This window comes from Pectinophora gossypiella, chromosome 24, assembly GCF_024362695.1.
Source record: "Pectinophora gossypiella chromosome 24, ilPecGoss1.1, whole genome shotgun sequence".
Lineage (NCBI taxonomy): Eukaryota > Metazoa > Arthropoda > Insecta > Lepidoptera > Gelechiidae > Pectinophora > Pectinophora gossypiella.
In genome coordinates, this window is record NC_065427.1 from 1,568,710 (window position 1) to 1,582,283 (window position 13,574).

Below are 13,574 nucleotides of genomic sequence, written 5' to 3' on the forward strand. Positions count from 1 at the left end.
TTTGAAAAAAGGTTATAAAAAAATATTAATTCTTTACTTTTTTAAATTAATTTTGTATTCATCGATCTTCTCTTATTGTCGTACGTGTTTATAACCTTTGTAATTACTTACTAAAACAGAATTATATGCGAAGTGGCATAATAATCAGCGTTTCTTTAATACAGTCTACGAGTAGTGAAATAATCAATCCACACACATTTATACACTTTCTTTCTATTTGAGAATTAGTGGTTACCAGAACGTAGTAAACGTATTTTAGATGAAGGAACTTAGATTATAATTTCTAAGAACAGCTATTTTGTACCTTAATACATTATTATTATTATTTGAAAATTGTGAGGGCCGGACTAAAAAACAGCCCGCGAGATCACTGCGATCTTGTCAGATCTATTGTGACCCAAATCCCTACATTTAAAAATCCTCCTCTAGACCGATCCGTTCGAAGAGATCCAACGTCTTTTTGGGAGAAAGCTCCATGACTACCTTAATACATACATAAACAGCCTACACACGCCCCACTGCTGGGCACAGGCCTCCCCTCAATCAACCGGGGACTTTAGGTTTAACGAATCAATAACAATATTTTCCGTAACTTATAGCTGATACTTTAACTACGCAATATTTTGTTAAGTATCTCGCACTGATTACTAAATAATGTTTACGAATCTATACTAATATTATAAATGCGAATGTATATGTGTGTGTCTGTTTGTTTGTCTTTAACGGCAAAACGGAGCAACGAATTGACGTGATTTTTTAAGTGGAGATAGTTGAAGTGAGGGAAAGAGACAGGCTATTTTGTCTCTTTCTAACTCCCCACTTCCCTTCAACGAAAGGGTGAAATTTTGTATGGGACTTTTCACAGTTTTCAAGGAACCGTGTTACCCCGAATTTAACGCGAGTGAAGCCACAGTTCAGTATATTTATCACATACTGTCAGGTGAGTTTGTGGACAAACGGTAATCAAAATAAAAATAGAATTACTTATACGCGATGCGTTTAACAATTGAAGAATCTTTAAAGGAACCCATAGTAACTCGCAACTGACGTCACATAAGCCATACACAGCGATCGTTTTGTATATCCTTATTGAAGTAATGTCTTGTCTCTACAACGGACTTCCGCACTACACCAGTAATGCACAAGTGTTCACAAAGTATCAAGGGTCTTTGGTCTCCATATGAATGCCAATCACGACGTTATACGAAACAACATTGAGCTATGTCCTTAAAGGGATTGCTCAAGCAGGGATTAAGTAACACTTGTGGGTATGGTTACTAAGTTCGTCTTTATGGTGCCTGGTTTATTTCGACAGCTTTTGAACTTATCATTATCTGAACATTTGACAGGTCCGGTTTTTTACAGAACCTTCCAGCCCCCAAAGGGAAAACCAGGTTACAGGTACACAGGTACACAGGTGGTATACAGGTTAGGTCACATATCTCTGAAAATGCATTTCTCGGGAATGTGGGTTTCCTCACGATGTTTTCCTTTACCGCTGAGCACGTGCATCTGATCTGTCTTTATTCAGTAATCAGAATTTCATAATTTATCTTTTGACATAGGAAACTACCCAATTCTGTGCTTATCATCCCGATCATGACGTAGACTAAGGAATTCACGTCTTGCCTAAATAACTACAGTAGTCATATAATAAAGAAAAAGAATACGTATCGAACGTATTCGAGTAGTGAGTAGAACTACTCACTACAAAATACTTATTTCAAACTTATTCGCCTTTGTCTTATTCGACACCATAAAAAACCTTACAGTTCCTTATACGAAAGTTTGCCTTGAAAAATATCTTTGTGTTTTATTTTTATTTTTTTGTTATGATCAATTTAGGCCGTTTGTGAGCGAACCTTGAATATGGTTTTGATGAGTTAAGAGGTTAAAAAAGAAGAAAAGCAAGATACTTTATAAAGGAAAATGGTTAATATACCTTGGGAATTCATCCGCATTTAGTAAGAAAATTATTAAGCATTTATGAGCATAGATTAAACGCTTTTAGCACTTACTTTCAAAAGAAATAGAGCATGAAATTCAGCAGTATTTTCTGTACCTACCTATTAGGCAACATGTGAGGTAAATCAACCTGATATCAGTGCGGAGAGTGTCACTTCTATACGTAATCGTTGTTTATTCTATGCTTCTACTACGCCTTAGATAAATAATTAGACTAGCCAAGGTCATATAATAAAGATCAAAAATAAACAATAAAATTCGATTAAAAAATAATAATGAATATTATTTTTTATTTTATTTAATTCATGCAATAAACGTTTATTATTATTAAATACTACGTATAGAACGGTAACTCGCACCCCCTTGCACCAATTCGTATCGGGCGCCAACTTCACCCCCTCTGGGTCTTACTTTAGTCTTAGCCGTAAGTTCCTAAGGAGTAAGAGGGAGCGCGCGGGCTATCTGTCTCGCTTGCACTTATGCGCGTATGGAGTATCCGGGGTGTGAACGTACATTTCCGCAACTTTGTAACATAGCTACGCGTGTAACGAAAAAAGATGATAATGTTAAACGTGTAAAAGAAACATAATTCACTGTTTACTAAACAGTTTCCAAGCAAACCCAAGAATCTAGTGTTGTTTAGTTAATCAGAGCATGCATTTTGCGACCAACGCATTGTCACGACGCTCTGTTAATTGTGTCGTTTTCATACGGTGTTTTCTTAGAGATCTCTTCTGTTTCGTGTTTTTTTACCCGACTGCGACGAAGAAAAAGGAGGGTTATGTGTTTGACCGCTATGTATGTAAATACATACATATGCACGTCTGTTGCAACCAAACTTCTAAACCACGTGTCAGAATTTAACAAATGAGGTGTCATTAGAAGCGTCGAGATTGTCCGGTGGTTGTAGGCTATGTGACGTCACGCTAAATTCAATGTGGCGCCCTCTAGAGGACATAAACTGAGGACGAAATATATTTTTGTCGAACGCCTCTTCCGCCTGAAACTACTGCAACTTCTCGACCTGTATAGCCGAGGAAAAGCAGCTGCAAAACAAACCGCGACACAGGGCCCTCTAGATGTTCTTAAAAATGGCCATGATAGTGTATCGCTAGTTTTAAGAGTGGTATCATAATTTCCTTAGGAAGTGGGCGACAACATGGCTGCCACTGAAGCGAGGAGAAGTGGAGGCCATTTACACGCACCAGCGCGTGCGCCACGTCTGTCGTGCTAAACCTAGTCGAGTATACAATTAGAATTTTCTTCTATCGTGTGGGTTGTGAGGTGGATTACCAGGGTGTCAGGGTTATTATTGAGCCGCCAAGGGCCCCTGACATGGCTCATGTAACGATTACTCACTTACAGTTCAGGAAGTAGTAACCGGGACCAACGGCTTAACGTGCCTTCCGAAGCACAGATCATCTTACTTTCGGACAATCCGGTGATCAGCCTGATGTCCTAATCAAACTAGGGATCACTTTCCGGATCGGGAGCCCAACGCTCAACCACTGGACCACAGAGGCCGGACAATTAGAATTTATCAGTAAGAAGTCTTATCACAAACCTAACCTCTCTCTAAGTTTCGCGGGTTGGATGGTCAGACAGGCAGTCGCTTCTATAACGACCGGACCTGTCAAATCTTCAGGTTAGGGAAACGGACCCTGTGAGCACGTTATAACAATAGATAGGCAATTTGCCAACGAAGTTTTTTAGTGACTTCACGTTGTAGAGAAAACAGCAAAACATCTAAACAATAAAATTGTAGTCACGCTACTTCAAGTTAATAGGTTTATTTATATTCAACAATGGATCAGATAAGGAGACGTAAAGATCATTGTTTTTGATGAAATAAACGCACAAAACTGACTTAAATTTGTATGCTGAGGGTTCCATAGTAATTGCATAATTGACGACTGGATCAAATTGAATTTAAACGTAACATAACGTAGTATCACGCGACGTATAACGTAGTTTCCCCGAATGTGTAGGCAGGGGTGTATATTATAAACACTCACTTCTCGCCAGCTATGTACGGTCACGAGCATTAATATGTATACACTTTGGTACCATGTCACATTAACTTTTTTGACAAATTCAACTGTAAGTCTCACTAAATGTCAAATATGTTAGTGCGACAGAGTCCTAAACTGGGTACATTATATTGCTCATGACTGTATTAGTCCCATGTAATAGGAGGCAAGCCTATTACCACTAACCAGGCACAAGTCCTGAACAACCACGTGATATCGATCTTCTTCTATCGTGTGGGTTGTGAGGTGAATTACCAACCTCATCAACAGTGTCAGGATTATTATCAAGCCGTCAAAGGCCCTTGACATGGCTCATGTAACTACTTACTTACATCAGTAAGTTGTAACCGGGACCAACGGCTTAACATGCCTTCCGAAGCACGGAGGAGCTCGAGATTAAAACTTTTTTTTGTGGGTCACCCATCCTATGACCGGCCTTTGCGTGCTTAACTTCAACAATCGCAGACCGAGCGCGTTTACCGCTGCGCCACTGAGCTCCTCTTCTTTTTCATTATTAATTTATACTAACAAAAACATAGTCAAAGTAAGACCCAGAGGGGATGAGGTCGGCGCCCGATTGTGAATTGGTGACTATATGTCAATTGGGGTAGTCAGAGGTACATCTATCGCAAGACGAACTAAGTACCCACACTTCATCGAGCTTTCTGTTAGACCAACGTAATTGGAGGTGAGCCGTATCGCAGTCTATAATATCACAACACTTAACACTTTTAACATTTAATTTGATTGTTAACTAACTTAGCAAGTAAGTACATTTGTTACTAACAAATTATAGATGTATACTTGTATTGTCCGAAATAAATGTTTTTGAATTTGAATAGTAAAAAGTTAGGGTGATATATTAATAACCGAATCTCAGCTGAGACTGCCATCAAGATCATGCTCAAATCTCTGTTTTTATATGAGAACTGTCACAATGACAGATCCTGAGGGCAGTCTCGAAGCTGCGATTTGTTTATTAATACCACCCTTAATTAATTACAGCGTGAGGTTAGATACAAAACGGTCCACGCAGTTCATATAGCAAATGTAAATTGTTACTGGCAATAAATTTATTTTATTCTTATTCTTCTTATTCTTCCATGCTTATTTGGATTTTAAATGTAATAGACGGAACTCTAAAAACAATAAAATGCACATTACGTTACAACTGGGCTGACTAATATTAGGTTGATGACATTTAATGTTTGTTGATGTTTACTGTCACTTAACCCACTGAGTTTATGCGTTTAACTATTACGTTTTTTTTTTTTTTTTTTTTTTTTTTTTTTTTTTTTTTTTTTTTTTAATTAAGATGGGTTTGCTCTTGACTTCGTTCTTCTACAAGAAGAAGAGATCGACGTTATCATATTTTGCGTCAATCTACATGCAGGCGACCTTATGATCCGTGCTTCGGAAGGCACGTTAAGCCGTTGGTCCCGGTTACTATTTACTGATGTAAGTGATTAATCGTTACATGAGCTATGTCACGGCCTATGGCGACTCAATCATAACCCTGACACCAGGGTTGATGAGGCTGGTATTCCACGTCACAATCCACACGATAAGAAAAATATTAGCATCAAACGAGATTGTTTATACACTTGCCTCGACCATTATAGACGGCGACTACTCACCACCTATCACGTTGGTCTAACAGAAAGCTCCGTGAGGTGTGGGTACTTAGTTCATTACCTCACTCCATAGTCTAGAGTCTAACCACAGACGAAGGAAGGGTAGCGCGGTAGCGTGCGCAGGAACTTCACGAGTTAATTCCACCCATTCCATTCGAACAAGTAGGCGTCCGCGGGCATTATATCCTTATATTGTGGATGTACCACCAATTCGCACTAAACGTTTCGCCTCTTCCTTTTTGATGCGAACAGCGAAGGATTGAAACTGTCTGCCGTCGTCTGTTTTTCCAGCTCGTTATAATCTGGGAGTCTTCAACGCTAGAGTGAATAGGCATTTGCTTGTTGATCACATCGTCACTTACTATCAGGTGAGATTGTGGTCAAAAGCGAGCCTATATTATTAAAAAAAAAAACCCATGAATGGACCTCTTTATTGACTACTCCAATCGGTAATATAGTACTAATTAGTAAGCACTCTTTTGCTTGATAATTTGCGTCTAATGAAATTGTTTACCAGATCTGTTTATCTAAATATATAAAAGGAGAAACTGACTGACTGACATATCAACGCACAGCCCAAACGGCTAAACGTAGGCACTTGAAATTTGGAAGGGACGTAGCTTAGGTGCCGTAGAGGTGCACTAAGAAAGGAATTCCCGGAATTCCCACGGGAACGGGAATTAGCGGGAAAATCCTTTTGTATGAAAAATCTAAACCGCTTAAGTAAGACGCTTGAAATTTGCCATGCAGGTACCTTAGTTAACTTAAAGCTTAGTTGCAACAGGATATTGCAAAATTCCCACGGGAACGGGAGTTAGCGGGAAGTAACATTTGTATGAAAAAATCTAAACTGCATAAGTTAGATGCTTGAAATTTGATATGCACTCCCATACACACAAAGATCTCTCTTTCATAACACGCCACGCGGACGAAGTCGCGGGCAAAAGCTAGTGTAATATATCAAAACTATAAAACAAACTTTAGCTTGTTGCTCTTCTTCAAGCTAAAGGTCTGCCAGAATGGGATGGAAAGGAGTATGCTGAGCTTGAGACTGCGAGACAGGTGGACCATGTCGAAAATAAGGGGGATTACAAAAGTCGCAGACGTAACCAAAACAGCGAGAAGATTGAAGTGGCGGTGGACCGGACACATGATGAGGTCTAAAACTAACAAATGGACAAAAGACATCACGGAATGGTACCCCAGAGACGGCAAAAGGCGAAGAGGGAGGCCAATCAAAAGATGGGAGGACGACCTACCTAAGGGGTGGAGACGATACACACAAAGTAGAGCAGATTGGCGCATGATGGAGGAGGCCTATGTCTCAGGACAGCCCGATTAGAATAAGTACTACATATAATAAACCTATGTAAAGTAGAACTGTACATCGGTGAATAAAGGCTATTTTTATTTTATTTATTTATTTTATAAAACAAACACTACTTAGCTAAGTTCATAGATATGTGTACAATATCATTGGTTTGTGAACATTCAATGGATGCATTAAGATAAAAGTGTTTACAATGGGGAGTGCAGATACAGCTGATTATTAAATGTCTGATAACTGGATATCAGTTGAATCAGTGTTGCTATAATCAACTATTCATTTATACTAAAAAAACATAGTCCCGGCCATTTAATATTAAAGTTAGACCCAGAGGGGGTGAAGTCGGCGCCCGATTGCGAATTGGTGCGGGACGAGAAGTTACCGTTCTATTATGTAGTATTTATTATTATTTATCCTATGGCATAAGTAAACAATTATGTCTATAAATAGATAGAGTCTTAATTAATTTTGAAAGAAGAGACACTTCAATGTTTTCAAATATGGTTTAGAGGTTTCAAAAGTAAATATTTTGTAGTGTAACATTTCCGAATATACAGCATAAGACATAGACTAAATACTGGCTCGAAAGAGGAGCTTCATATAATTGAGATAGAACTATACTTTCAGGTAAGTTTGTTTTAATAATAAAGTTTGTTGTAGGAAGTAATCTCTAGAAACACTGAACCAATTTTACAATTTATTTCACAAGGGGAAAGCTTCGTTATTCCTAATTGATATTTATTTATTTATATAAGCAATAAGCTATAATATAAAAATCGAAGTCCAATTGTGAGGAATCACAATTGGACTTCGATTTTTAGTAATAAATACAAAAGTTTGTGTTGTGCTCTGTATAATATCCTACCAATACGTATTCATAAAATACTTGAATATTTTTATTTAACACGTCAAATGAATAAATTAAATAATAATAATCTCATCTGGGGTTATGTGTTGAATTATATATTTAAATATGTTATTCAAATATTTAAAAACATTTAATAATAGTCAACATCGGTAAATGTTCACTGACAAATAAATAAAACAAGATATTTGATCAATAACAAGATCATAATAACAAGGCATATTCAATAAATAAATAGGTATATTTACACTAAAAATATAAATAATTTAAGTTTCTTAGCATGTTTTTTATGAGTGTTCTTTCGTTTTTAGAAATTCAGACACTGTACCCAATTTTCCAAAAGTATGACTTTTGGCACAGTGTCTGTTGGGTACAGTGTCTGTTGTCTGTCTGAAAAACGGCTGTTAAGATAACCATGTAAAATGACACCACTGCTATGACCTTACTAAAGATTGAATTAACTTGCTGTTTGTGCCTGTGACAGGAACAGCTATTAACGTAGCTGTGTATTAGCATACCCTGGACATTTCGTACATAGAAATATTTAATTTGATTGTTAACTAATTCAGCAAGTAAGTACATTGTTACTAACAAATTATAGATGTATACTTGTATTGTCCGAAATAAATGTTTTTGAATTTGAATAGTAAAAAGTTAGGGTGATATATTAATAACCGAATCTCAGCTGAGACTGCCCTCAAGATCATGCTCAAATCTCTGTTTTTATATGAGAACTGTCACAATGACAGATCCTGAGGGCAGTCTCGAAGCTGCGATTAGTTTATTAATACCACCCTTAATTAATTACAGCGTGAGGTTAGATACAAAACGGTCCACGCAGTTCATATAGCAAATGTAAATTGTTACTGGCAATAAATTTATTTTATTCTTATTCTTCTTATTCTTCCACGCTAATTTGGATTTTAAATGTAATAAACGGAACTCTAAAAACAATAAAATGCACATTACGTTACAACTGGGCTGACTAATATTAGGTTGATGACATTTAATGTTTGTTGATGTTTACTGTCACTTAACCCACTGAGTTTATGCGTTTAACTATTACGTTATCATATTTTGCGTCAATCTACATGCAGGCGACCTTATGATCCGTGCTTCGGAAGGCACGTTAAGCCGTTGGTCCCGGTTACTATTTACTGATGTAAGTGATTAATCGTTACATGAGCTATGTCACGGCCTATGGCGACTCAATCATAACCCTGACACCAGGGTTGATGAGGCTGGTATTCCACGTCACAATCCACACGATAAGAAAAATATTAGCATCAAACGAGATTGTTTATACACTTGCCTCGACCATTATAGACGGCGACTACTCACCACCTATCACGTTGGTCTAACAGAAAGCTCCGTGAGGTGTGGGTACTTAGTTCATTACCTCACTCCATAGTCTAGAGTCTAACCACAGACGAAGGAAGGGTAGCGCGGTAGCGTGCGCAGGAACTTCACGAGTTAATTCCACCCATTCCATTCGAACAAGTAGGCGTCCGCGGGCATTATATCCTTATATTGTGGATGTACCACCAATTCGCACTAAACGTTTCGCCTCTTCCTTTTTGATGCGAACAGCGAAGGATTGAAACTGTCTGCCGTCGTCTGTTTTTCCAGCTCGTTATAATCTGGGAGTCTTCAACGCTAGAGTGAATAGGCATTTGCTTGTTGATCACATCGTCACTTACTATCAGGTGAGATTGTGGTCAAAAGCGAGCCTATATTATTAAAAAAAAAAACCCATGAATGGACCTCTTTATTGACTACTCCAATCGGTAATATAGTACTAATTAGTAAGCACTCTTTTGCTTGATAATTTGCGTCTAATGAAATTGTTTACCAGATCTGTTTATCTAAATATATAAAAGGAGAAACTGACTGACTGACATATCAACGCACAGCCCAAACGGCTAAACGTAGGCACTTGAAATTTGGAAGGGACGTAGCTTAGGTGCCGTAGAGGTGCACTAAGAAAGGAATTCCCGGAATTCCCACGGGAACGGGAATTAGCGGGAAAATCCTTTTGTATGAAAAATCTAAACCGCTTAAGTAAGACGCTTGAAATTTGCCATGCAGGTACCTTAGTTAACTTAAAGCTTAGTTGCAACAGGATATTGCAAAATTCCCACGGGAACGGGAGTTAGCGGGAAGTAACATTTGTATGAAAAAATCTAAACTGCATAAGTTAGATGCTTGAAATTTGATATGCACTCCCATACACACAAAGATCTCTCTTTCATAACACGCCACGCGGACGAAGTCGCGGGCAAAAGCTAGTGTAATATATCAAAACTATAAAACAAACTTTAGCTTGTTGCTCTTCTTCAAGCTAAAGGTCTGCCAGAATGGGATGGAAAGGAGTATGCTGAGCTTGAGACTGCGAGACAGGTGGACCATGTCGAAAATAAGGGGGATTACAAAAGTCGCAGACGTAACCAAAACAGCGAGAAGATTGAAGTGGCGGTGGACCGGACACATGATGAGGTCTAAAACTAACAAATGGACAAAAGACATCACGGAATGGTACCCCAGAGACGGCAAAAGGCGAAGAGGGAGGCCAATCAAAAGATGGGAGGACGACCTACCTAAGGGGTGGAGACGATACACACAAAGTAGAGCAGATTGGCGCATGATGGAGGAGGCCTATGTCTCAGGACAGCCCGATTAGAATAAGTACTACATATAATAAACCTATGTAAAGTAGAACTGTACATCGGTGAATAAAGGCTATTTTTATTTTATTTATTTATTTTATAAAACAAACACTACTTAGCTAAGTTCATAGATATGTGTACAATATCATTGGTTTGTGAACATTCAATGGATGCATTAAGATAAAAGTGTTTACAATGGGGAGTGCAGATACAGCTGATTATTAAATGTCTGATAACTGGATATCAGTTGAATCAGTGTTGCTATAATCAACTATTCATTTATACTAAAAAAACATAGTCCCGGCCATTTAATATTAAAGTTAGACCCAGAGGGGGTGAAGTCGGCGCCCGATTGCGAATTGGTGCGGGACGAGAAGTTACCGTTCTATTATGTAGTATTTATTATTATTTATCCTATGGCATAAGTAAACAATTATGTCTATAAATAGATAGAGTCTTAATTAATTTTGAAAGAAGAGACACTTCAATGTTTTCAAATATGGTTTAGAGGTTTCAAAAGTAAATATTTTGTAGTGTAACATTTCCGAATATACAGCATAAGACATAGACTAAATACTGGCTCGAAAGAGGAGCTTCATATAATTGAGATAGAACTATACTTTCAGGTAAGTTTGTTTTAATAATAAAGTTTGTTGTAGGAAGTAATCTCTAGAAACACTGAACCAATTTTACAATTTATTTCACAAGGGGAAAGCTTCGTTATTCCTAATTGATATTTATTTATTTATATAAGCAATAAGCTATAATATAAAAATCGAAGTCCAATTGTGAGGAATCACAATTGGACTTCGATTTTTAGTAATAAATACAAAAGTTTGTGTTGTGCTCTGTATAATATCCTACCAATACGTATTCATAAAATACTTGAATATTTTTATTTAACACGTCAAATGAATAAATTAAATAATAATAATCTCATCTGGGGTTATGTGTTGAATTATATATTTAAATATGTTATTCAAATATTTAAAAACATTTAATAATAGTCAACATCGGTAAATGTTCACTGACAAATAAATAAAACAAGATATTTGATCAATAACAAGATCATAATAACAAGGCATATTCAATAAATAAATAGGTATATTTACACTAAAAATATAAATAATTTAAGTTTCTTAGCATGTTTTTTATGAGTGTTCTTTCGTTTTTAGAAATTCAGACACTGTACCCAATTTTCCAAAAGTATGACTTTTGGCACAGTGTCTGTTGGGTACAGTGTCTGTTGTCTGTCTGAAAAACGGCTGTTAAGATAACCATGTAAAATGACACCACTGCTATGACCTTACTAAAGATTGAATTAACTTGCTGTTTGTGCCTGTGACAGGAACAGCTATTAACGTAGCTGTGTATTAGCATACCCTGGACATTTCGTACATAGAACCTTGCTTTACACAGACTCTACACATTGACATTATCATATATCTGTGTGTATGTGACATCTGACGCCATACACGATTGAAAACTAAAATAAGACTGAGGGGGAGTGAGGTAAACCTAATTTATACTGTTTATATTTAAATTTTCACGGCGCATTGGCGCTTCTGCACTGTAAAGTCGTGAAATGTAAATAAATAAATAAAAATAAATCAGATGCTAATTGGGAGTGGAGAGTTGCCATTGTATACATAGTATTTCTTACTCTATGGTATTCGTTAAAAATGTCATATTCCATATCTGTATCTTCTGTACCGGCATTTTATTACTCCACCAGTCAACGGTCATGTAAAAAAATCTTTCAAATTCAAACAATACAATGCAAAGTGCTATACAAAGCCAATAGTTCTATTTTAATTGCATTAGCATATGAAAATAAATGCATTTATTTTAATTAAGTCGGCCATTGTTTTAGCCTAAGGGCAAATACCTCTACAACCATTCAATAGGTCTGTTTATCAACCTTGTCAATTTTGGTATTGGTAATATGCATTGATCTGTTATAAAGTTTAGAGAGTAACATTACGTCATTATGTTCAGTGATAGTAGGTATTTAACATTATTTTGTCAATCAGAACTGATTAGATTGACTGATTGAAATAATAAGTAGGTTATATTTCATTATGATGTTTATGATTAGCTGATAATTATTTAGCTGTATGAGTTTATTCAGGATATGAACATTATTTACTGATTGTGACCTAAGTGTATTTACAAATTTCCAAAATAATACACAGGTTGTATTTTATCAAAAGTTTGTAACTGATGAAAATGAATTTGCAATTTACATCAAAAGTTTGTATGGTAACTTTTTTGTTATTTAAATGGGTAGTCTAATCTTATAAGACTAACTGCATTTATTTTTTAAGAATGTAATTTCTATTATGGTAACAATAATACGAATTTATTTCAAAAACCCAGAACTGGCCAGGTGACCTACAAATGTTCGGCACACTAAAACATTTCGTAACCACTAGAACACAAACACTGCGAGTAGGTGGTTACAATTGAAAATATTTTGCCGCTGTTGCATTTGGCACACCGCACTTGGCCAATGGGCCGACACCGTTCATTCACGCCTTCGCAATTAAATTCACATTGACAGCTGAACAGATAAACCTTGAAAACATCAACTACCATACCAAAATATTAAAGAGAAATGTCCATTTATCTCACCTTCAGCACTCTGGTTCAACGAAGACGGCGGCCCAGACGCCGACAGATCCTTCTTCGGCTCATTTTTCGACAAATCAGTGTCAGAATCGTCGAAATTGAGCGTCCGAACCGACTGAGAACACCGACGATCCATCTCTTACCACCACTACACAACACACAAATGCAATATTTTCGCCATTTATCAACACCGCTTGGCTAAGGTTTCGTTTTCTACACTACTACTTCACGTACGTTTGAGTTTCGCGGACGTAAAAAGCGAATAAAATCGTAGTATGTTACGAATCAAATGAAAGTATTTTGGCATTCTATGCCATGATAAATAACGCGACACACCGTTTCATACACACATCAATCGAAAAAGTGACATTTTTTAAAACAAAATGTTGCTGTGCTAATAAAAAAAATCTCCACCCTAAAAATAATGTATTGCCATAATTTCTTCAAATTTGCCCT

General features: G+C 36.9%; 1 protein-coding gene across 1 annotated transcript in view; it reads right to left on the reverse strand.

Annotated features, from left to right (window-relative positions):
• Window positions 1-13,468, reverse strand: part of LOC126377804 (microtubule-associated serine/threonine-protein kinase 3) — a 114,296-nt gene extending 100,828 nt beyond the window's left edge. Inside the window, 1 exon segment of the mRNA XM_050025656.1 lies at window positions 13,122-13,468. Coding sequence (XP_049881613.1) covers window positions 13,122-13,254 — 133 coding nt within the window. The 5' untranslated portion in view covers window positions 13,255-13,468.
• Between the last annotated feature and the right edge of the window lie 106 nt (window positions 13,469-13,574).